Source organism: Muscardinus avellanarius (genome assembly GCF_963383645.1).
Source record: "Muscardinus avellanarius genome assembly, chromosome: 16".
Classification (NCBI taxonomy): Eukaryota; Metazoa; Chordata; class Mammalia; order Rodentia; family Gliridae; genus Muscardinus; species Muscardinus avellanarius.
The window spans coordinates 57,996,010-58,020,525 of NC_137802.1; the positions used below are offsets into that span (position 1 = coordinate 57,996,010).

General features: G+C 38.7%; 1 protein-coding gene across 3 annotated transcripts in view; it reads left to right on the forward strand.

Annotated features, from left to right (window-relative positions):
* TANC2 (tetratricopeptide repeat, ankyrin repeat and coiled-coil containing 2) overlaps positions 1-24,516 on the forward strand; it is a gene marked incomplete at both ends in the record, with an annotated part of 361,064 nt that overhangs the window by 302,455 nt on the left and 34,093 nt on the right. For all 3 annotated transcript variants that reach the window (XM_080712438.1, XM_080712439.1, XM_080712440.1), the window contains 2 exons: positions 7,787-7,895; positions 23,327-23,449. In XM_080712438.1, coding sequence (XP_080568564.1) covers positions 7,787-7,895; positions 23,327-23,449 — 232 coding nt within the window. The remainder of the gene's footprint in view (positions 1-7,786; positions 7,896-23,326; positions 23,450-24,516) is intronic.

Below are 24,516 nucleotides of genomic sequence, written 5' to 3' on the forward strand. Positions count from 1 at the left end.
AAAGAGAAAATGCTTTGCAGAAGATGTGGCCTTCAAGTGCATCCTTGAAGGATGAGTTTGATTTAATTAGGCTTCATAGTACTGATAGAGAGGACTGTCGGCAGAGAAGAAAAGGTAATAGCAGAACAAAAGCAAGAAGTATGAAGGTCTCAAGTGCCTTTGGGGAACTATGAGTGGATATTGTAAGAAAATAAAAGCTTAACAATAGCTGGGCCTGGTGGCACAGGCTTGTAATCCCAGTACTTGGGTAGCTGAGAAAGGAAAATCACAGGTTCATGGCCAGCTTCAGCTACCTAGTGAGGCTCTCAGCAACTTAGTGAGACCCTGTTTCAAAATAAAGAATAAAGCTGGCCGTGGTGGCGCACGCTTGTAATCCCCACGCTTGGGAAGCAGAGACAGGAGGATCGCGCAGGTTCGAAGCCAGCTGCACTGGCTTAAGAGACCCTGTTTCCAAATAAAAATATAAAAAGTAGGTCTGGGAATATAGCCCAGTACCACCAAAAAGTGAAGAAGGAAGGAAGAAAGGAAGGAAGGGAGGGAGGGAGGGAAGAAGGGAGGAAGGAGAAAGAAGAAAAAATTTCAGGCTGGGGATGTAGCTCAGAGGTAGAATGCCCCTGGTTTCAATCCTCAGTTCAAAAAAAAAAAAAAAAAAAAAAAAAAGCAAGAGCTGGTGAGGGTATGGGAAAAAGGGACTTTTGCACACTGTTAGTGGGAATGGAAGTTAGTCAGCCATTGTGGAACACAATATAGAGGTTACTGTAAAAGTTAAAAGGAGAACCACCATCTGATCCAGCAGTCCTACTACTGGCTGTATATCCACAGGGAATGAAATCAGCATGTTGAAGAGATGTCTTCTTTCTCGTGTTCATTGCAGCATTATTCACAATAGCCAAGGAATAGAAACAACCCAGGTGCCCTTCAACTGATAAGGAGAGTGCGGTACATATATACAATGTAATACTATCATGACATCTGTCCTTTATGACAGCATGGATGGGACCAGAAGTCATTGGGCTGAAGTGAAACAAGCCAGGCACAGAAAGACAAGTACCACATAATCTCAATCATTTGTGAAATCTAAAGTTTTGATCTCATAGAGGTTGAGAGTAGAATGTTATTACCAAAGCCTGGGGACAGTAGGAAGAGGTTCTAAGTGACAGAACTAGGAGCTTACATAGTTCTGTTTGACTTTGTTTCATAGTCAAAGAGGTAGCTTTGTGAATTATTAAAGTATTTTGAAAACCATAAGATAGTATGCAAATTTATGGGGTAACTTTGAGTCACAAGGTGATCTCATTATATAAACTATGTGGAAATAATTCTTTCCTCACCACCAACAACAACCAATTGCTTTTATAACCACATACAAAACTCTGAACTCATTAAAGTTGATTTTGGATACCATTATCTTTAATTATAGAGGAAAACATGGTTGTATTTAGTCATGCCTTAGATCACATCACATTTACTAGAACTCACTCTATTTCTTAGCTTTTCCAAAATCCTAATCAAAAGTCAAAGTTAATACTGATTTTAATGTTAGGCATTTCAGAATTTATACAAAATAAATAAATATTGTTCTTTACATTGGTGGAATTCTTCATCACATTCGGCCAATATTAGGAATAATATTACTCCTGTATTTGCAATACAGTGTTTTGTGACAATCTAAAAGTTATTAAAGTATTTTGAAAACTATAACATAGTATGTAAGCATAAGGCATTAATCCTTATTGATTCTGCAAATGTTTTATATTTTGGGGATTGAACCCAGTGGTGTTCTGCCACTGACCTTCACCAACCCTATTACTTTGAAACAAGATCTTGCTAAGTCAATAGGGTAGCCCCAACTTGTGCTTCTCCTGCCTCAGTTGTGTTATCACACCCTGCTTCATTCTGTAGTTATTTACTCCTATTACCTAGGAGTACATTGTGAAAAATATGGTTTCTATCCTTAATAGAGACTAATGGGAAGACTGATATGAGAACAGTATGTTCTTCATCTGTGCTATCATGGAGTTTTATACTAGGTACAATAGGAACCTAAAGAAAGAATATCTGACTCTTATCACAGGAACCAAGAAAGGCTTCAGAGGAGATGATGTCAACTTCAACTTGAAAAATAAAAAATATAGGCCAGGCATGGTGGTGCACACCTGAAATCCCAATACTTGGGAGCCTGAGACAGGAAAATCACAGGTTCACAGCCAGCCTTAAATAAATAAAGTTATTTGCTTATTTATTTATTTAAAAAAAAAAACAGGACTAGAAATTTAGCTCAGAGTTAGTTAGAATGCCCCTAGGTTCAATCTACGGTACCACAAAAAAAGAGAAATATTGGCAGAGGGAAAGCATGTTTGAAATCCTACAAGTAATTTACTGAATCTGGTATTGAACGTGCAAATTGGGATGGAAAAGGCAGACAGATAGATAAAGGACAAATCATGGAGAGTATTTAAATACCACACTAAGAATGTAGATGATGTATCATGGTGAATATAAAGCCACTGAAGAATTTTTAGCAGCATTTTTATGACGTTTTTGCAATGTATATAATTGGGATGGACCAGGGAAAGGGCAGTGGGGAATACACTGGAGAGAATGAGACTCTTAAAATTGTCCAGGCAAGAAAGTATAAAGAGGAGAGGAAAAAAAAACCACTAGGTCTCATGCCTAACTGTCAATATTTGACAATATAAAGAAGCTTAAGGATACCTGGGTTTGAGAGAAAGCTCCAACTACAAAAGGTAAATTTCATTTGACAGTAATGGAGGCAGAAAGACCCAGCAGGCAATCCGACACCAAACTAAATCTTAGTATTTGAGATGTCATGGTGGGAGTCATTTCACCTTGAAGTGAAAACTGAAGCCAGGAGACACTAGAATAACGTGGGAAAGAAGAGTCTGTAGGAAATAAGGCAAAGAGTTTACATCACTAAAGGAAATAGGAAAAAATACCAGGGTAGTGACACAGGTGTCAAGAGGCAGCTTCAGCCAGGCATGGTGTTGCACACTTGGAATCCCAGTTCTTGAAAGGCTGAGACAGGAGGATCCCAGTTCACAGCTAGCCTCAGCTACTTAGTGAGGCCCTCTGCAACTTAGTGAGACCCTGTTTCCAAGTAAAGAATAAAAAATAGGACTGGAGGTAGAATGCCCCTGGGTTCCATCTCCAGTGCCACAAAAGAGGGAGACAGACAGACAGACAGACAGCTTCAAAAAGAAAGGTAGTGGCTAGGGAGAAAAAGAGTCATAGGAGGAACTCTAGACAAAGAAGGAGAAACCATAGATGAGCAAATAAGGCGACCTAACTGGGGAATGTGAAGGGGGAAAGAGGGAAATTCCCTAAGGTACATGATGTACATTCATAAGCATATCAAAGTCGGTAAACTGAACATGGAAAGGAGGGAGGGGGAGGGGATGGGGTGGGAATTGGGGAAGGGCTAAATGAGTGCTATGTGCATGTATGCCTCTACCATCTTTTACCCTGTTAAGATGTATGACTGCAGTGCACCAATAAAAGAAAAGAAAGGTAGCAAACAGGACCTAATGCTGGAGGGATAAAAGAAAAGAAAAAAATCAAAGGCTAAAGGAAAACTACTTTATTTGGCAATTAAAAGGCTACTGGAGATCTTAGAAAATGTTTAAGCTAGGGCTCAAAAAGAATAATGAGGTTTAGAGTGAACAAATGGTAAGAGAAAAAAATATACACACATGTAGTGTAACACATTCAGACTATAGTTCGTGCTAACATATTTTATCAGAAAAATAAGGTACAAATGGAAATGCCAGCATAAATTGCTCTTACCCTTTGTGTCCTAAACACTACACACTTTTAAGTCCAATGAACTGATCAGAACATTATTTAAGGAATAATGTAAGTGTATACATGTAATCTCAGTAATTGAGAGGCTGAGACAGAAGGATCACATGTTTGAAGCCCGCCTCGGCAACTAAGACCCTGTTTTAAAATAAAAATTTTAAAAAGAGGAGAGACCCTGTTTCAAAATAAAAAATAAAAAGGGGGTACAACTCAGAGGTAGAATGCCCCTGGGTTCAATCCACAGTAATGAACTACAGTTGTCACAGCTTCAATTTATCCTTCACCTATATTGCTTGCTATTTCTCCTGGGTACCGATTGACAACAACAAAAGCAAGCACCATCATCTCTAGCTAGAGGAGTTGTGTACTAGAGAAATGTAAACATTGTAGCAAGATTCCTTAGTTACTGTAAGAAAATGAAAACACTAGCACAAAGTCAAATCTTTGTCTATTTGAAAATTCATTTCTTTGTCAAGCACAAGCCTTTTGCCTTAATCCTAATAGACTTGGCTTCTTGTTCAGAGCCTAAAGCACAGATAATAAATCAGAAGCCCATTTTAGGCATTCAAGTCATTATTGTACAGCCATGGATGAGTTACTTAAGGTAATAATTCTTACACTAGGAAGGCTACAATAATTTCACTGTTAATAACAGGATAGAATTTTGAGACCTTGAGAGGACACTTTTTTTTTTTTTTTTTTTTGGTGGTACTGGGGTTCCTGGAAGCCCTTATACCTCTGGGCTACACTCCCAGACCTATTTTTATATTTTTTATTTGGAAACAGGGTCTCCTAAGCCAGCACACGCAGCTGGCTTCGAACCTGCGCGATCCTCCTGTCTCTGCCACCCAAGCGCGGGGATTACAAGCGTGCGCCACCACACCCGGCTGAAGAGGACACTTTATAAATGCTTCTCATTATCATCTAACTTCACTATGCTCCATTAAAACAGCTGACCAACTAAATTGAGCTTTCCTAGGATAAATAAGAGTTCAGTAGCAATTCCCAGATTCTGTGAATGCAAAACAACCCTGAGCTCAGGTTTTCAGATGATAGTGATGAGTCTACATGGGCCATGCACCTTCCTAGACATTCTGCCAGTTAAATAACTTTCTTTCCATCATGGCTAATCTTATCCCATTAAGCAAGTTGACCTGGTATTCATTATAATTTACAAATGCTGTGAAGCCAAAGGTTAGAAATTCCTTTCCATCTTACTGAAATGAAATCTGAGATGATTCCTGTGTAAAATAGGAACAGCTCTCTTGCCCCCTATCCCCTAGGTTCTTTACTGAAGATTTAAAAAGAAATCATTTTTTTCCTTAGACTTCAGTTGAGATATCTTCAAATCTGGCTGATAACCCGGCATGGTGGTGCATGCTTGTAATTCCAGTACTTGGGAGGCTGAGATAGGAGTATAGCAGGTTTGCAGCCAGCCTTAGCAACTTAGGGAGGTTCTTCACAATTTAGTGAGACCCTGTTTCAAATTAAAAAAATAAGATAGGGCTGAGGGTATAGCTCAGAAGTAGAATGCTATTGGACTCAATCCTCAATACCAAGATAAAAAATAAAAAGAAGAAGAATCTGGCTGAGTAGCCAAGGGTTCAAAATAAGAGAAAAACATCCATTAGACATTTAGGCCTCCTTTGAGGGAAGCATCACCAGCAAAATATCAGTATCAGCTTTTCCTTCTGTTTAAAAACTTGAAACTTAGCCAGGTCTGATGGTGCCTCCTATAATTCCAGTACATGAGAGACTGAGACAGGAGGATCTTAGGTTCAAAGCCAACCTCATCAATTTAACAAGACTCTTTCTTGTAATAGGATTGCACCCAGAGGCATTCTACCTCTGAGCTACCAGCCCTTTTTGTTTTATTATTTGGAAACAGGGTCTCACCAAGTTGCTGACAGCCTCTCGAATTGCTGGGGCTGGCTTCAAACCTACAATCCTCCCTTTTCAATCTCCCAAGTACTGAGATTACAAATGTGCACCACCAAACCCAGCTGAGACCCTGTTTCAAAATAAAAAGGGCTGGGGGCATAGCTTGAAAGTAGAATTCACTTGGATTCAATCCCCAATACCAAAAAAAAAAAAAATACTTGAAACTGAGAAATTTGTTTTATTTCCCTCTTTCATGACACTTCAAGTGAAAGAAATGGAAAAGTTGAGTTATTGGTACCAGAAAGAGGTCTGCTGACCTGGTGATTGGTAGAGAGTTCTAAGTGTCCACAGGTCCTAAAGGCTATGACAGATGTGGTAAGGCAATGCATCCCAAACATGATTCAGTGTTTTTTCTTTAATTCCCACTTTTTTCTTCTAAAAAAAAAAGTTATTGGGTATTTTTACATGTAATAGATTGTGTTAAGCATTATGGAGAAGATAAATAATCCAAATTTCTTTCATAAATGTAAACAGAAACATATATACACATGTTGGATATATATCACACACATTTATACTCACACAGTGTTGTCACAGTATATGCATCGCATCTAGCTGGAAGCAATAGTGCTTACTTTTGTTATTGACTAAGCACTGAAGAGAAATAGCAAGTATAAAGATGAAGACTCATAAGGTCTCAAAATTCTATCCCATTATTAGTAGAAATTATAGCCTTCTTGGTATAAAAATTATTGATTTAAGGAACTCATTCATTACTGTATATATGTGTATACTTGTATTTAAAGATATATATCATCAGGATGCTTTGAGCTGGAAAAAAACAAAAAACTTCAAATAGATTAAGTGATAAATTTATTACCTCCTAATGAAAGGTCCAAAGTAAGGGCAGTGTAGATGCTATATATACAGTCAGGACTTGAGCTTTGACCTGCTGTTCTTTTAGCCTAGCCCTTCTTTTGACTTTATTTTCAGTCCAGCTAACCACAGATTTTAAACAGGTTGGAGGCCTTTCTTATACATTGAGAGTATCCAGAGGCAGAAAAGAGCTTTCTCTTTCATGAACAGATTGGGGATTGGTTAGCAAGGATACATAGAGAAATAGAGACATCAGGAAACTCAGGCTAGTGGAGGAGAGAGCATGAAGCATTGTGTTACATACTCACTAGAGGGATATACAGCCTATATTCATGGCATCAAATGGTAATCATTTGAGAAAGAGGTTGCTAATCCACATTGGGATGTTGAGTTTACACGGAATGGGACTTCCAATGGAAATAGTCAAGACAGTTGAATTATTTCTAGTGTAATGCTAAGAAGTCTAGAGAAAAAATACATCTCTGTGCGTGTGTGTGTGTGTGTGTGTGTGTGTGTGTGTGTGTGTGTGTGTGTGCACGTGCGTGCACTAGCTAAAGATAGTTGAGCAGGCTCTGGGGAGGGATGAGCTAATCCAGACAGAAGACAGAATAGAAAAGACTAATATAGAGATCCCAAGGAACACTGACATTTAAGCATTGGTGGGATAAAAGTTGCTAACAGAGACAGAAAATAAAAGGAAATCTTTTAATGCCATCTGTGTGTGGGATGGGTGTAAGCCAAGTAGAAATGACATTTTGTGATTTTCATGCATGTGGTTTGAATAAAGAACTGATGAAAGTTAGGAACCTTTCAATATTCATTATTTGCCAAGTAGCAAGTACTCTTCCACAAGAAACTACAATTCTTTGTCTTTTTAGAGGTCTAACTGGACCTAAACAGTGCCCCACCAGAAACAGAACTGAGGCATTAGAAACCCTAAAATGAGGGTCAGGCATGGTGGCACACGCTTGTAATCCCAGCATTCAGGAGGCTGAGACCAGAGAATCGCAGTTTGCGGACAGCCTCAGCTACTTAGTAAGGCCCTTCACAACTCAGTGAGACCCTGTTTCAAAATTTAAAAAACTAAAAACTAGGGCTGGGGATGTAGCTTGGAGGTACAATGCCCCTGGGTTCCATCCCTGGTACCACAAAAAAAAAAAAAAAAAAAAAAAGGAAATCCTAAAATGAGTCTTTTTTTTTTTTTTTGCAGGAGCGGTCACACATTACTTGCCTTCTGGTTTTCCCGTCAGGAAGGAAAACTAAACCGACAACAGACTATTGAGCTGGGACATCACATCCTCAAAGCACACATCTTTAAGGTAATCAGCAAAGTGGGCCTTTCTCATTTTTAGCAAATGCTCCTTAACATGATGTGTATGATTAAACTACTGTTATTTCTGGGTAGTCTCTGCTTCCTGAAATTATTTTGCTGCAAAGTTCGTTCATCTCCTGAAGTATGTGGCCTGTTCTTCCCTCAGCCTCTAGAAGAGAACTCTCCCTGTCTTACAGAAAAGTTCAGTGGGTTAACAGATTTCCAACAGCCATTTACAATTTAGTGGATTTCTAGGCTTTCCAGGAAACATATATGCATAAATACTTAGGTAATGCACAAATACACATACAAGTGTGTACCATATATCAAGGGGCATCTCCTAAAGGTAGTTATGTTGTAACAGTTATTTGCAGGTTTTCACAGTGTCCAGAACAGCTTGTCTTTTAATTTTCTTATAATTGTTTAATATTCCTGTGGCTATGGATTTTATTTTTAATATTTGTAAATTGTAATTGTACATAATGGTAGGCTTTAATGTGATATATTCATACCTACACATAGCATGGTTTGGTCTAAGAAATTCGCCCCACCTCTTATTTTTCTCCCCTCCTTTCTCTCACTAAACCCCATTCTATAATGGTCTCCATTCTATTTTCATGAATTAAATTCAGCATACTATAGTAATATATGCTTACCCACATTCATAGCAACACAGTTTTCAAAGCCAAGTTTGGAACCAGCCTACGTGTCTGTTGGCAGATGAATAGATAAAGAAAATGTGATGGAGTAAGACAATGGAGTCTTACTCAGCCATGATGAAGAATGAAATTATGTCATTTAAGCCAGGCGTGGTGGGGACATTTGAGAGGTGTGGGGACATTTGGGAGGCATGGTGGGGAGCCAGGCGTGGTGGGGAGACATTTGAGAGGCTGAGACAGGAGGATGTGGTTTGAGGCCAGCCTCAGCTACTTAGTGAATCCCTTTACAACTCTGTGAGACCCTGTTTGAAAATAAAGAATAAAAAATAGGGCAGGGTGTGTACCTCAGCATAGAATGTCCTTGGGTTTCATTCCCAGTACCACACACACACACACACACACACACACACACACACACAATATATATATATATGCCATTTGCAGAGAAGTAAATAGAATTGGGGGACATCATGCTGAGTGAAATAGGTCTGACCCAGAAAGTGAAGGGTCGTATATTTTCTCCCATATATGGAAATAGAGAGAAAAGGCAGGAAATGGAGGTCTCATTAAAATAGGATAAAAACACCTTATTTAAAAGATCTATAATTTAGCTGGACATGGTGGTGCATGCTTGTAATCCCAGCATTTGGGAGGTGGAGACCGGAGGATCGCAGTTCACAAACAGCTTCAGCTACTTAGCGAGGCCCTTCACAATGCAAGGAGACCCTGTTTCAAAAATAAAAAGGAACTTCCAGGACATGGCGACTTAGAAAAGCAGCATTTACAAGTCCTGCTAACACTCGATCTCTATTGCCACAAAATCAGTGCTTTTAATAGCCAGAAAACACTATCAGCAGAGAAATAGAAAATGTAAACACAAGGGACAGAGAAAAAGAAGACTAGAAGAACAACCAGAGACCAGAAAAGAAACCAGCCAACTTGGCGGCAGCGGAGCCGTGCTGGCGCCATCTTGCCTCACAGCACCAGGCTCTAGAGAGGAAAGGTAAACAAGAAGCTGAAGTGAGCAGCTGCAGATCATTCGGGTATAATTCAGCAGTTCTTTCAGTGCAAAGAATGTCTAAAACTCCCAGTGGCCAAGCTCATCACGCCCTCCAAGGACTCAGAACAGGAGCTCAAAACCAGAAAAAAAATATGCCAGCCTCACGGCTGAGGGCATGACAGCCATGCCATATTGCCAGCAATATGGTGGCAAGTTCACCATGCCCGCGACAGCTCCAGATCAGCTCGCACAACAACTGTAAGTGAAATTGCGGCCCCTAAAAGAGAAATCCCAGCACTGCACCCCCAGAGACTTGTACAGCTTTGATGATCTCCCTGGGTCTGAGATTTTACAGTCCAACCCACTGAAAGAGTAGCCGTGGCAGAGATACCACACCCTAGTCGCAGCTCTCCATGGGAAAACGCCCAGCCCAGCACCCCCCATGGTCTCATGCAGCCTCAGTTAACTCCCTGGGTCTGAGACTTTGCAGTACAAGCCAGTAACAGAGTAGTGGCGGCTGAGATTACCACAAATTTGAGATCCAGAGCATCCTAAGTGAAGTTGTGGTGACCTGGGGAAGAACCCAGAGAAGGCACAAACTTCTGAAATCATGGGAAAGTGGAACAACAATAGAGTAATGAACTCCCACAACCCCATAATATCAGAACCTGATAACACAGAAATTCAGAGATCTCCAGAAGATCAGATCAGGAATATAACTGTAGAAATAATGCAGGACCTTTGAAAAGAATTTAGAGAGTCTAAAAGAAATAAAGGATGCAATCATTGAAGTGAAGGCATCAATTCAAACTATAAGCAATCAATTAGACCACATGGAGAATAGAATCTCGCTCCTAGGAGATGATCACTCCAAAAACAAATGCATAATTTATAACTTAGGGGAAAAAAATCAGACAGCAGGAATCTGATATTGAAGAAATATGGGCCCATTTTAAGAGAGCTAACCTAAGAATAATCGGCACAGAGGAGAGAAAAGAAGGTAAAACCAAAGGGATCAACATCTCTTCAAAGAAATAATAGCAGAAAATTTTCCAAACGTAGAGCAAGAGGTCAATACACAGGTCCAGGAAACTTATAGAAAAGGTTCCCCATGCCACATAATTGTCAAAATGACCAATGTGGAAGCCAAGCAGAGAATCTTAAAGGCAACAAAAACAAAGGGCCAAGTGACATTCAGAGGCAAACGAATTAGAATCAACTCCAGACTTCCCAAACCAAGTCATGAAAGCCAGAAGGGCTTGTAGTAACATATTCCAAACTCTGAAAGTAAACAACTTCCAGTCAAAAATTTTCTACCCAACAAAACTTTCTATCAAATTAGATGGGGAAATAAGAAACTTCCATGACAAACAGAAACTGAAGGAATTTATGTCCTAAAAACTAGCGCTAGAGAAAATACTCAAAGAGATTAACTACAAAGAAGAAATAGGTAATACACACCAGAACCAGAGAAACAAGAATTTCCATCCAGCAGACAACTAAACAAAGAATAAACAGTATTTCAAACAGAAATAAAATCTTAACATGTTAGGAATTAAAAGTTATCTCTCAATAATCACACTGAATGTAAATGGCCTCAGTTCCCCAATAAAAAGACATAAAGTGGCAAAATGGATTAAACACCAGAATCCATCCATCTGCTGCTTACAAGAAACACCATACAAGTAAAGATAGTAACAAACTCAAGGTAAAGGGCTTGACCAAGGTAATCCATGTTAAGTAGCCATCCTAACAAATGTGAAGTGGTATTTCACTATAGTTTTTATTTGTATATCCTTAATGATTAGTTATATTATGATAATGATGAGTGATATTCCTGTGTTTATTGGTCATATAAAAATCTTTGGAGATTCATTATCTATTTTATAGTCTTTTACCTATTTCTAAGTTGTATTGTTTGCTTTTATTGTTGATAATTTTTAGGATTTCTATTTGCAATATTAATATACCTTCAGATATACCATTTGAAAATATTTTATCCCATTCTATCAGTAACTTTTAGTTCTGTTTACATTGTCTTTGGATGTACAGTTTTTTATTTTTTATGAAGTTTGTTTATTCTTTTGTTGCCTATGATTTGAAATCATATCCAAGAAATCACTGCCAATTTCAATGTTGTGAAGTTCTATGCCCCAGGTTTTCTTCTAAAAGTTTATAGTCTTAAGATTTACATTTAGGTCTTTTATCTATTTTGAGTTCATATTTGTATGTGGTGTTAGGTAAGGGTCCAGTTTTATTCTTTTTCATGTAATTATTATTTTTCAAGAATATTTAGTGAAAAGATTATTATTTCCTTCACCAAATGTTCTTGGAAACCTTGTCAAAAGTAACTTGACCATATATGGAAGAATTTATTTCTAGGCTTTTTATTTTACTCTGCTGGTTTATATATCTGCCTTTATAGCAGTACTACACTGTTTTGATTATTGTAGCTTTGTAAGGTTTGAAATCAGAAAATGTACATCTTCTAGCTGTGTTCTTTTTCGAGATTGTTTTGGGTATTTAGAGTTCATATTTCATGTTAGGATAGTTTTTTTCTGGAAAAAAAAATAAATGTATGATAGTTTCACCTTAAAAAAAAAAATCTAGGGATTTGTGTCTTAGTCCTGCAAATTTTTACATAGTCTATTTTCATGCCTGCTAAGAAGTTTGATAAATTTTTAATTTTATTAAAACTATAACACACTGGAAATTTACAGTGTCAAAGAAAAGTCATTCTATCCCAATATATACATTTAAGGACTTTTTTTTATACTTTCTTTAAACATTTCACTATTTTTATCCAACTAACAACATACATACTTTTGAATTTAATTTGTTTATTATCACCCTAACAATCTATAGAAACTATTTATGTAATATCATAATTCTTCATTTATATATTTGATTCAAGTATTTTCCTGGTATACCCTTCCATTTTATTTATCTTATGAAATTAAATATTTTTAATTAACATTAATATTTTCCCATATTAAAGTTGAGCTGCATTTAACCTTTACATTTTCTTGATAAATCATCATTCTTAATCTAATCACCATCTGTTTTATATTCAACTCTTCACTCAAGGCATCTTTTACTAAACTTTATACTTAGTTTTGACAGAGTGGGGATCTAGGCTTTTTAAGTCATTAACTAGCTATCCTGATATATTAAATGTTTATTATGCTTGTTAAATAATTATTGCTCAGTTGTTTTCTCTTTTTTATATTACATAAATTGAAGACCTATTAGGAGTTCAATTTGTAATAGAATGTTTATTTTTAAATGTTCTCTCCTGTTACATATATGTCCTTTATTTTGCATCTGTTGTTTATTGTTACCTGTATTTGAATATGAATATAAAATTGAATATAGATTACTTAAAAATAAATAAAAGAAAAAGAAAAAGAAGCCAGGTGTGGTGGCTCACACTTGTAATCCCCGTGCTTGGGATTCAGAGATGGGAGGATCATGCAAGTTCAGAGCCAGCCTTGCTGGCTTAAAAGAACCTGTTTCCAAATAAAAATATAAAAATAGGTATGGGAGTATAGCCTGGAGGTAGAAGGGCTTCCAGGAACCCCAGTACCACATTAAATAAATAAATGAATAAATAAATAAATAAATAAATAAATACTAAAAAATAGGGCTGAGGGTGTCACTCAGAGGTACAATACCCCTGGGTTCCATCCCCAGTACCTCAAAGAAAAGGAAAAAAAAAATCTATGCTTTTTATTTTTTATTTTTATTTTTTTTATTGGTGCATTATAGTCATACATCTTAATGGGGTACAAGATGGTAAGGGCATACACGCACTTCACTCATTTAGCCCTTCCCCAATTCCGACTGCATTCCCTTCCCCGCCATGTTTGTCATAGTGATTGACTTTGATATGTTTGTGAATGTACATCATGTACATTAGGGAATTTCCCTCTTCCCTTTTCAGATCCCCCTAAGTTAGATCACCTTATTTGCTCATCTATGGTTTCTCCTTCTTTGTCACGAGATCCTCCTATGACCTTTTTCTTCCTAGCTTTTGCATATTAGATTAGAAAGAGCATCTGATTTTTTACTTTTTATGACTGACTAATCTCACTTAGCATAATGTTCTCCAATTCTGTCCATTCCTTGCAAATGATGTGATTTTTTTCTTTATGGCTGTGTAAAATTCCATTGTGTACATATCCCATAATTTTCTAGTCCATTCATCTGTTGATGGACATCTTGGCTGGTTTCATAGTTTGGCAATGGTGAATTGTGTGGCTGTGAACATAGATACACTTGAATTAACACTAACCTTCCTTGGAGCTACTTTCCTCATCTCTCTCAAATTGTATTCTGGGTGTTTCAAAACTTGCAAGAACTCTGTAGCATCAGCTTCTCTCAACATTCATAAGGCTGGACTGTAGCATCCAGAGGAGGACACATAACGGTGCATGTATTCCTTCATTCATTAAAAAGATACAACTCCAGCTGGGCGGGGTAGCGCATGCCTGTAATCCCAGTATTGGGAGGCTATGTCAGGATTGCAGCTTCAAGACCAGTCTCAGCAATTTAGCAAGACTCAGAAATCTAGCAAGACAGACTGATAGATAGAGCTGGGGATGTAGCTCAGAGGTAGAATGCCCCTGGGTTCAAGCCCTGGAACCCACACACACACAATATATATATGATCTCTAATTTCAAGAATCTATAATCCAGATAGCACTTTTTGGTTAATACAAAAAAAGAAGAGGAAATATGTTGTCCTAATTTTCCTAGACCACAGTGTGCTGTTAGTAAGTCTGATAGTTTCAATCCCTGCAGTCTCTTTAGAGTTCTTTTCCTGCCTCAGAATTGAAAAATACAGATATCTTAAACAGTTCTCTGGGTCAGACTTCTCCAAGAGATGTCATAAAGATAAAACTGTTCACAGTAAGGGAAATTCCAAAAGCCAAGCAAATTTTTCCTGATACATAAGCACACAGCCAGCGAAGCCTGTTCATCCAACATACAGAAGTAAAACCCACAGTGATGAGACTTTTATTTGAATTATAGTTATCCAACAAAGCAATAGACAATACCAAAATTAACCTCATTCAGTGACCTTACTCAGTGGGAGCAGAGCGGGACTAAATAACAGACACGCTTATCACATTCCAGTTTCAAGTGAACTGAAAAAAGTCTACTACATCCATAAACTCCAAGGCTATTATCCTTCAGTTAGGTGGGGAAGTAACTTAAGTATTAATCTTTTAGCATCACCATCTGCCTAAGATCAGATGCAAAATAAACGCAGCATTAATAGAGAAATAACATGAAGCCTCGCTGGACTAAGTGACCTGCACTTAAACCATGGGCTTCTGCGATTAGCACAGTTTTATCTAATGTTGATGCAGACAACTTGGTTGTCTGAGATAAAGCTGGCTCCATGTGTGACTCAGGCTGTAAATACTCCTGTGTTCATACAGTGATGACATGAGTGCAAGCCGAAGAATGAACCTTGACTGTGGTAGTTTACAGGACTCTTTAAATGCAGTGCTCTGTTGATAGGACTTAACTTCAGACTGATGCAGTTCTTAGTCCCCATCAGCTGAAGGTCTCGAAAAGTAAAGACAGGCTGTATGGTTTATAGGCAGTTCCACTTAGGACTTCTAATCAGCAGTGACATACAGTATGTTTTAGTCAGCTTTTCTGTCACTGTGACCAAAATACCTGTTAAGAACAACTTAGAGGAAAGTTTATTTGGCTCACAGTTTTACAGCTTCAGTCCATGATCAGCCAGCTACAAGGCAGTAACTGCAGCTACAGAGCGTATGGCAGAGAAAAGCCACTTTCAGTCATGGTGGCCCAAAGCAGGGCAGGGGTGAGAGGAAGGAAGAGACAGACACAGTCTCCAAGACCGCTCCCCTAACAGCCCACTCCTCCCAGCCATATGCTGCCCCAAGCTTCCCTGCATTGCTCACTCATGACTTTAAACCAGACCATAAGTCAATCCAACTTATATTTCTTTACAATTTTAAATTTCCCTTGTCTTAATTTTGTTAATGAAAAATGCACATGTGTAATTAATCACTTTTTTTTTTTTTTTTGCTGGTCTGGTGATGGAACCCAGGGGCATTTGACCTCTGAGCTACAACCCCTGCCCTATTTTTTATTCTTTATTTTGAAACAGGATCTCACTAAGTTGAGGAGAGCCTCACTAAGTAGCTGAAGCTGTCCATCAACCACAATCCTCCGGTCTCAGCCTCCGGAACAAGCATGCGCCACCATGCTTGGCTAATTAATGACTTTTAAAATATGAGAAGGTTGCCGGGCGTGGTGGCCCACACTTGTACTCCCCGCGCTTGGGAGGCGGAAACAGGAGGATGGCGCAGGTTTGAAGCCAGCCGCGCGTGCTGGCTTAGGAGACCCTGTTTCCAAATAAAAAAATGTAAAAATAGGTCTGGGAGTGTAGCCCGGAGGTAGAAGGGCTTTCAGGAACCCCAGTACCACCAAAAGAAAAAGAAAAGAAACCCTGTTTCCAAGTAAAATAAAAAAGTATAAAATAGGTCTGGGAGTATAGCCTGGAGGTAGAAGGGCTTCCAGGAATCCCAGTACCACCATATATATATATGAAGGTTGAGGGTCTATAATTTCAGATATTTGGCTGGCTCTGGAGCCTTTTAATTCTTTTTTACTTTAACAGATTCATCAAGGTATCACTATATGCCACATAAAATTCCTTAATTTTATATGTACATGTCAATGATTTTAGTACATTTACAGTTGTGCCAATATCATTACTATTAGCATATTTCCTGACCCTAAAAAATAAACCTCATGACCATTTAAAATCATCCTTCTCTCTACTTTGTATCTCTATAGATAGATTTGACTTTTCTAGATGTTTCATATAAAATCATATAACATGTGACATGTGCTCTCTCTGCCATGCTTCTTTGAGCACAGTTTTCAGAGTTCATTAATATGTAGCATCTGTCCGTACTTTCGTTCTTATTGCCAAATATTCCATTTTGTGGGTCTACCACCCTTAGTTTATCCATTCATAGTTAGATATTTGAGTTGTTTCCTTTTTTGGCTAGTGTGAATAATATTGCTCTGAACATTAACATATAGAATTTCCTTTTATTTATTTATTTTTTTATTTTTATTTTTTGGTGGTACTAGGGTTCCTGGAAGCCCTTCTACCTCCGGGCTACACTCTCAGACCTATTTTATATTTTTTTATTTGGAAACAGGGTCTCTTAAACCAGCGCGGCTGGCTTCGAACCTATGCGATCCTTCTGTCTCCGCCTCCCAAGCATGGGGATTACAAGCGTGCACCCGGCCTCCTCTTTTTTAGATAAAATCGAGCCAGGCATGGTGGTGCATGCCTGTAATCCTAGTACTTGAGAGGCTGAAATGGGAGGATTCCAGACTTGTGGCTAGCTTTAGCAACTCAGTGAGGCTCTCAGCAACCTAGCAAAACCCTGTTTCAAAATAAAAAGGGTTAGGGTATAGCTCAGAGGTAGATTGCCCCTGGGTTCAATTGCCCATACCAATAAAATATAAAATCAGACATTTATATTTTTAGGAGAACATAAGAGGTTTATTAGGAAAGTAGGGGTACAGTTTAAGAGAAGGATATGATAAAGGGGCTACGGTCCAGAAAAAGGGTCTGGAAGTGGAAAGCGGAAAACAGCCCATCGGCCACTTTGGGTTTTTTGCTTTGTTTTTTGTTTGTAGTATTAGAGATTGAACCCAGAGGCATTCTGCCTCCAAGTTATATTCCCAGCCCTATTTTTTAAGTCTTTATTTTGAAACAGAGTCTCACTAAGTTGCAGAGGGCCTCACTAAATAGCTGAGGCTGTCCTCAAACATGCAATCCTCCTGTCTCAGCCTCCTAAATACGAGTATTACAAATGTGCACCACCATACCTGGCAGCCACTTTGAAATGACAGTAATATGCACTTATAGTCCTCGCACTTGGGATGCTAAGATAGAAGGATCACTTAAGCCTAGGAGTTTGAGGCCAACCCAGGCAATGTAATACAACCCCCATCTCTTAAAAAAGAAAAAAAAAAAAAATAGCCAGATGCGGTGGCACACGCTTGTAATCCCCACGCTTGGGAGGCTGAGACAGGAGGATCGCGCAGGTTCGAAGCCAGCCTCAGCTACCATGTGAGGCTTTCAGCAACTTAGTGAGACCCTGTTTCCAAATAAAAAATAAAATAGGGCTGGGAATATAGCCCGGAGGTAGAAAGCCTCTGGGTTCCACCCCTAGTACCACAAAAAGAAAAAAAAGGGAAAAAAATAGCCAAATTGTTAGATCAGATAGTAACTATATCTGACATTTTAAGGAATTGCTGATCCATTTTCAAACTTGCCACACCATTTTGCAGTCTCACCAGAGGTATGTGAGTGTTTCAGTTTCTTCATACCAAACTGCGAATATAGCTCAGCAGCAGAGCACATGCTTAGCATGTGTGAGGCCCTGAGTTCAATTCCAGCACTGCCCCCCAAAAAAATTCCCATTTCTTCACACCTTCCCCAGGTCTTGTTAGACATTGTCTGTCATTTATGTTAGCTATTTTAGAGAGTGTGAAGTGGTATTGTGGTTTTGGTTTTTATTTCCCCCTCATGGCCCATATTATTGAGCAGTTACAACTCTTTTGTAAGCCTCTAATAATCATTTAGATTTTTGTTTTTCCTCTAGGAAAATAAAACAAAATGTTTGTAAACTGCAGCCAAGGATATTTCCACCTAGTCTATAATGTGGGATGTTTTCATTGTAATAAGTCTAGTCACTGGTAGGATTTTTTAGTATTTTTCAAATAGCTCCTTAAATGTTACCCTCTAAAATGTTCCTTTGGTCAGTCCTATATATTTCTTATCAGAATAAAACCATTGGCCGAAGCCGGGCGTGGTGGCGCACGCTTGTAATCCCCACGCTTGGGAGGCTGAGACAGGAGGATCATGCAGGTTCAAAGCCAGCCTCAGCTATTTAGTGAGGCTCTCAACAATTTAGTGAAACCCTGTTTCCAAATAAAATATAAAATAGGTCTGGGAGTATAGCCCGGAGGTAGAAAGCCTCTGGGTTCCACCCCCAGTACCACCAAAAAAAAAGAAAAGAAAAGAAAACATTGACCGTGGCGGGAGTGGGGGAAGGGGGAAATGTAAGTAAAGATCCTTGGACATTAACAAAAGGCAGAGATTTAAATGCAAATCTGCTGCTTAGCCAGTCTTATCTTTCTCATCTATAAAATGGTAACAGTAGCCAGGTGTAGTGGCTTATGCCTGTAATCCCAGGACTTGGGAGGCTGAGACAGGAGGACCAAGGATTCAAGGACAGCCTCAGCAACTTAGCAAGACCTTGTTTCAAAATAAAAAATAAAAAAGACTTGGGGTATATCTCAGAGGTAGAATACCCCTAGGTTCCATCCCAAGTACCACAAAAAATAAAATGATAACTTAGAGTAACTTAGAATTGTTATATGAAAATCACAGATATGTTTTTAAAAAATACATTAAGGCTTTATTATCAAATTATTGGTAATGATCCTTTTCCTGAAAATAATATTTAATTATGAGCATACATTCGATGGTAATATCACCCTATCGCTTTAGCGATTACCTAGCATCTTCTTGCTTTAGTGGCAGACTTTCTACAATGAGCCAGATATGTCTTCATAGTCCACAGTCTCTGTCACAAATACTAAACTGTCCTAGCTCCAAAACAGTGAAATATTACAGAAACAATATATATGGCTGGATTCTAATAAAACAATTTTCAAAAACAGATAGAAGGCTAGACTTTGCCGTGGGCCATAGTTTGCCATCTCCTTCTGTAGGATGAAGGACGCCATTCCCTTTGTTTACCAGAACCTTTTTATTCTAACCAAACATGGCTGCGTGTAGAGGCCAAATAAGAACAGCGATGACCCACTTGAGACCGTAGATACCTTCAAGTGGGTCACTGATGATATGTTTACAGATAACTTACTTTAAACAAACTTATTGGCTAATTCCCTTATTGTCTGAGTAATAGGTACAGACTGAAGAGATACTTTGAGTTATTTAAGCATGAAGTTCTCTTTTAAGAAACAATTTGCTTAGAATTTAATTATGAGTTATTTTTGGCTACATCATGGCTGGTAATGGGATCACATTTATCTGCCTGTCATCTCTGCTGAGATAAAACTGAAACTCTTTCCTTCCATATCTCACAGGAGCAAAAGCTCATGCCTGCCCAGAATAATTCAAAAGTCTATGGTACAAATCAAACTAATACTCCGAATTCAAATCCCTGGCTTCATATTTCAGGCCTATTTTCTGTGTATTTATGTCAGCCTCGTTGGGGCTCTCAGCACTGCTTTATCGTCCTGTTTGTTTGTTTGTTGTTTTGTTACTGGAGATTGAACCCAGGGGCATTCCACCTCAAAAAATTCCCTTAGGTTCCCTTTTAGTTGGTTCTCAGCAGGCAACCAAACAATGCTCGTTCGTTCTTTCTTTGTTTCTTTCTTCCTTCCTTTCTTTCTTTCTTTCTTTCTTTCTTTCGCCCTACTAGAGATTAAACACCGGGCCAGTCTACCTCCGAGCTACACCCCCCAGCCCTATTTTTTATTCTTTATTTTGAAACAGGGTCTCATTGAGTTGCAAAGTGACTCACTAAGTAGCTGAGGTTGTCCTCCTGTCTCAGCCTCCCAAATGATGGGATTACAAGCCTGAGCCACAACACCCGGCTTTCTTGGGGCAATTTTAAGCTTATATAAAAATTGAACAGAAACTGTAGGGTTCCCTATGCTTACTCCCTCAGCCACGCTTCTTTTATTCACATCTTGTGCTGGAATGTACATTGAGTACAGTGGGTAAACCAGTGCTGGTACATTGCTATGTACTGAAGTTCATAGTTTACGTTAGGGCTCACTCTCTGTGTTGTTCTGTGGACTTTGCCAAATGCATAATGTTATACATATACCATTACAGTATCATACAGAATAGTTTCACTGCCCTAAAATTCCTGCTTCTTATCTAATGGTTTAATGGTTTCCTTCCTCTTTGCCCTTGCCCCTGGCAACCACTGATCTTTTTATTGTCTCTCTAGTTTGCATTTTGCAGGATGTAATATAGTTGGAGTCAGTCAGTGTAGTTTTTTCAAACTGGCATATTCCACTTAACAATATGCATCTAAGATTCTTCTATGTCTTTTGTGGCTTGATATCTCATTTTTTAAATTGCTAAATTATATTATACTGTACAAATATATACATTTTTCTACTTATCTATTAAAGGGTATCTTGGTTGCTTTAATATTTGATCACTATGCATAAAACTGCTATAAACATTCATGTGTGGGTTTTTGTGTGGATGTATGCTTTCACCTCATTTGGATAAATGCCTATAAGTGTGATTACCAAATTACATGATTAGACCATGTTTAACTTTATTGCCAAACTATCTTCCAAAGTAGCTGTGCCATTTTGTATTTCTACCAGCACTGACTGAACATTAATGTTTTTAAAAACTCCCCAGGTAACTCTAATATTTTTCCTAAAGAGTTGAAACTCACTAGTCTATATAATTCATTTAGAAATGTCAGTATAGTAATTGTTGTAGTTAAGAGATTAGACTTTGAAACCAGACTGTTAGGCTTCATATTCTGCCTTTCTCACTTCCAGATTGTATAGCTTTGAGCAAGTTTTTATTTATTTGTTTTGTTTTTGCGATGCTGAAGATTGAACCCAGGGATGTTACACCACTGAGCAACATCTCCAACCCTTTTCATTTTGGGTTTTTTTTTGTTGGTGGTGGTGGGGTTTTTTTTGTTTGTTTGCTTTTGTTTTGTTTTGTTTTTGGTGGTGGAACCCAGAGGCTTTCTACCTCCAGGCTATACTCCCAGACCTATTGTTTTATATTTTATTTGGAAACAGGGTCTCACTAAGTTGCTGAGAGCCTCACTAAGTAGCTGAGGCTGGCTTCGAACCAGCGCGATCCTCCAGCGCGATCCTCCTGTCTCAGCCTCCCAAGCGCGGGGATTACAAGCCTGCACCACCACGCCCGGCCAACCCTTTTCATTTTGAGATAGGATCTTCCAAGGCTGGTCTCAAACTTGTGATCCTCCTGCCTCAACAGACATAGCACTTGCCCCAGTCAGTACCTGCAGAGCAAGTGCTGCAGAGCAATGACAGCCTGTGTGGTTGTTTTGTTTCTATTTTGTTCTGTTTGGTACTAGAGACTAAACGCAGGAGCATTCTATCTCCAAGATACAACCTCAACAACTGTTTTATTTTTCTTTTTTTTTTTTTTTTTTTTTTTTTTTTTTTTTTTTTTGGTGGCACTGGGGTTCCTGGAAGCCCTTCTACCTCCGGGCTACACTCCCAGACCTATTTTTGCATTTTTATTTGGAAACAGGATCTCCTAAGCCAGCGCGCGGGGCTAGCTTCGAACCTGCGCGATCCTCCTGTCTCTGCCTCCCAAGCGCGGGGATTACAAGCGTGCGCTATTTTTCTAAGTTGCAAAAGGTCTTGCTAAATTGAAGAAGCTGGACTTAAACTTTTGATCCTCCTGTTTCAACCTCCCAAGTCCTAAGATTACAGGCTTGGGCCACTAGGCTGGGCTTATTTACCAATCTTTAAAATGAAAATAGCCATGCGTGGTGACACATGCTTGTAATCCCAGTACTTGGAAAGCTAAGACAGGAGGGTTGCAGGTTCACAGCCAGCCTCAGCAACTTAGGCCCTACACAACTTAATGAGACCCTGTATCAAAATAAAAGAATAAAATAGGTCAGTCTGGGGATATGACTTAGAAGTAGAATGCCCCTGGGTTCTACCATGAGTTAAATGAATAAATAAGAAAGACACTTATATCATGTGATGGTTGAGATGATTTATTTCATTAATTCTTCTCTAATTTGTTAGTGTTCCCATTTCTTTGTGAAGGATGTTTTCAATTTTTATATAGCTTTTCCTAGTTGTCCCTAGCAGGAATGTTATCCAAATTACATCTACCATTAGCAAAAGTAGAAGTCTGTTCAACTCTTCTTGAGCAAAAATATGACAGCATTCTAGGAACATGCAACTTTTCTCTATGTATCTTGGGCTTTCTTATTTTTTTTTATATTTATTTTTTGGTGGTACTGGGGTTCCTGGAAACCCTTCTACCTCTGGTCTACATGCCCATACCTATTTTTTATATTTTTATTTGGAAATGGTCTCTTAAACCAGCAAGGCTGGCTTCCAACCTGCGCAACCCTCCTGTCTCCGCCTCCCAAGCGCGGGGATTACAAGCGTGCACCACCACGCCCGGCTCTTATTTTAAATAAAACTGTTTTTTTGCATCACACAGAAAGTAGAGGTGATTTATACTCAAGAAAACTATATCTAAACTTGTAGGAGAAAACTATATCTAAACTTGTAGGCCTTGAATAGAGGGGTGAGCTGCTATATATTTCAAAGAAAATAAATACATTGTCTGAGCTCCCACAATATTATTTTAGTAACTTGAATTTAAGGAATTTATTTAAAAAGACAGTTGAAAAAATATGGAAAAACAAATTATATCCAGATGAAGCAGAAAAGAAAAATGTTAAATAGATCTATTACTAGGGACTTCTAAGATCAAGACAAGTTAAGTTACCTTATTCCTATAAGACTAGTCTTTGTCCCCATTCATGGATAGGCTTTGATGGACAGCAACACTATTAAGGCAAGACTGTTCTCATTTAGAAACCTGGAAGCACTGACTGGCTGCTGATGATACTTTTTAGCTGGGCTAATAATGTAATTGTCTCTATTTGTTTTTGTTTTTGTTTTTTTCAGGGTTTGAGTAAAAAAGTCGGTGTATCATCTTCTATCCTCCAAGGCCTCTGGATCTCCTATAGCACAGAAGGTCTTTCCATGGCACTGGCATCATTACGAAATCTCTATACCCCAAATATAAAGGTAATACGAAGAATTACAGATGCACTAAAGAATTAATTGTTGGACCAGGCATGGTGGTGCATGCATATAATCCCAGTGCTAGGGAGGCTAAGACAGGAAGATCACAGGTTCAAAGCCAGCCTCAGCAACATCTAGGCTCTCAGAAACTTGTATCCTACCTCCAATTAGAAAGTAAAACTAGGTCTGGGATGTAACTCAGAGGTAGAATGCCCTGGGTTCAAACCCCAATACCACCCAAAAAAAAAAAAGAACTATGGAAAAATAATATTAGAATGGCATGTCTCCTATTAGTTAGCCTTTTACTGATAATTTAGTATATCTTAAATCATTACATTTTATTTTATTAATTGAAAACTAACCCTGTTGTCCTACCCTCTCTAAGCCGGTTCTGACATATGGGATTAAGTCCTGCTGGTTCTAGAGAGTAATTTACCTCAAGTAGCCTTTGTTTGGAGAGGCGTTTTTTTGTTTTGTGTGTGTGTGTTTGGGTTTTTGTTTGTTTGTTTGTTTGTTTTTGTGTACTGGGGATTGAACCCAGAGGCAGTCTACTCCCGGGCTATACCATCAGCCCTAGTTTATTTTTTATTTAGAAACAGGGTCTCCTTAAGTTGCTGAGTGTCTCATTAAGTTGCTGAGGCCGACTTTGAACCTGCAATCCTCCTGTCTCAGCCTCCCAAGTACTGGGATTACAAATGTTATTTATTTTGAAACAGAGTCTCACTAAGTTGCAGAGGGCCTCACTAAGCAGCTGAAGCTGGCCTCAAACCTGCAATCCTCCTCTCTCAGCTTCCCAAGTACTGGGATCACAAGTATGCACCAACATGCCCTGCTAGGGAGGAGCTTTTCTCACCAAGTGTTCACTTAGCACCATAGCATGGGTGGCATTCGCTCTAGCTCATGAGGTTTGTTTGTTGTTGTTTTTCTGTTTGTTTTTGTTTTTGCGGGTCTGGGGATGGAACCCAGAGGTATTTGACCTCCCAGCTACAGCCTCTGCCCTATTTTTTATTCTTTATTTTGAAAGAGTCTCACTAAGTTGGGAGGGCCTCACTAAGTAGCTGAGGCTGTCT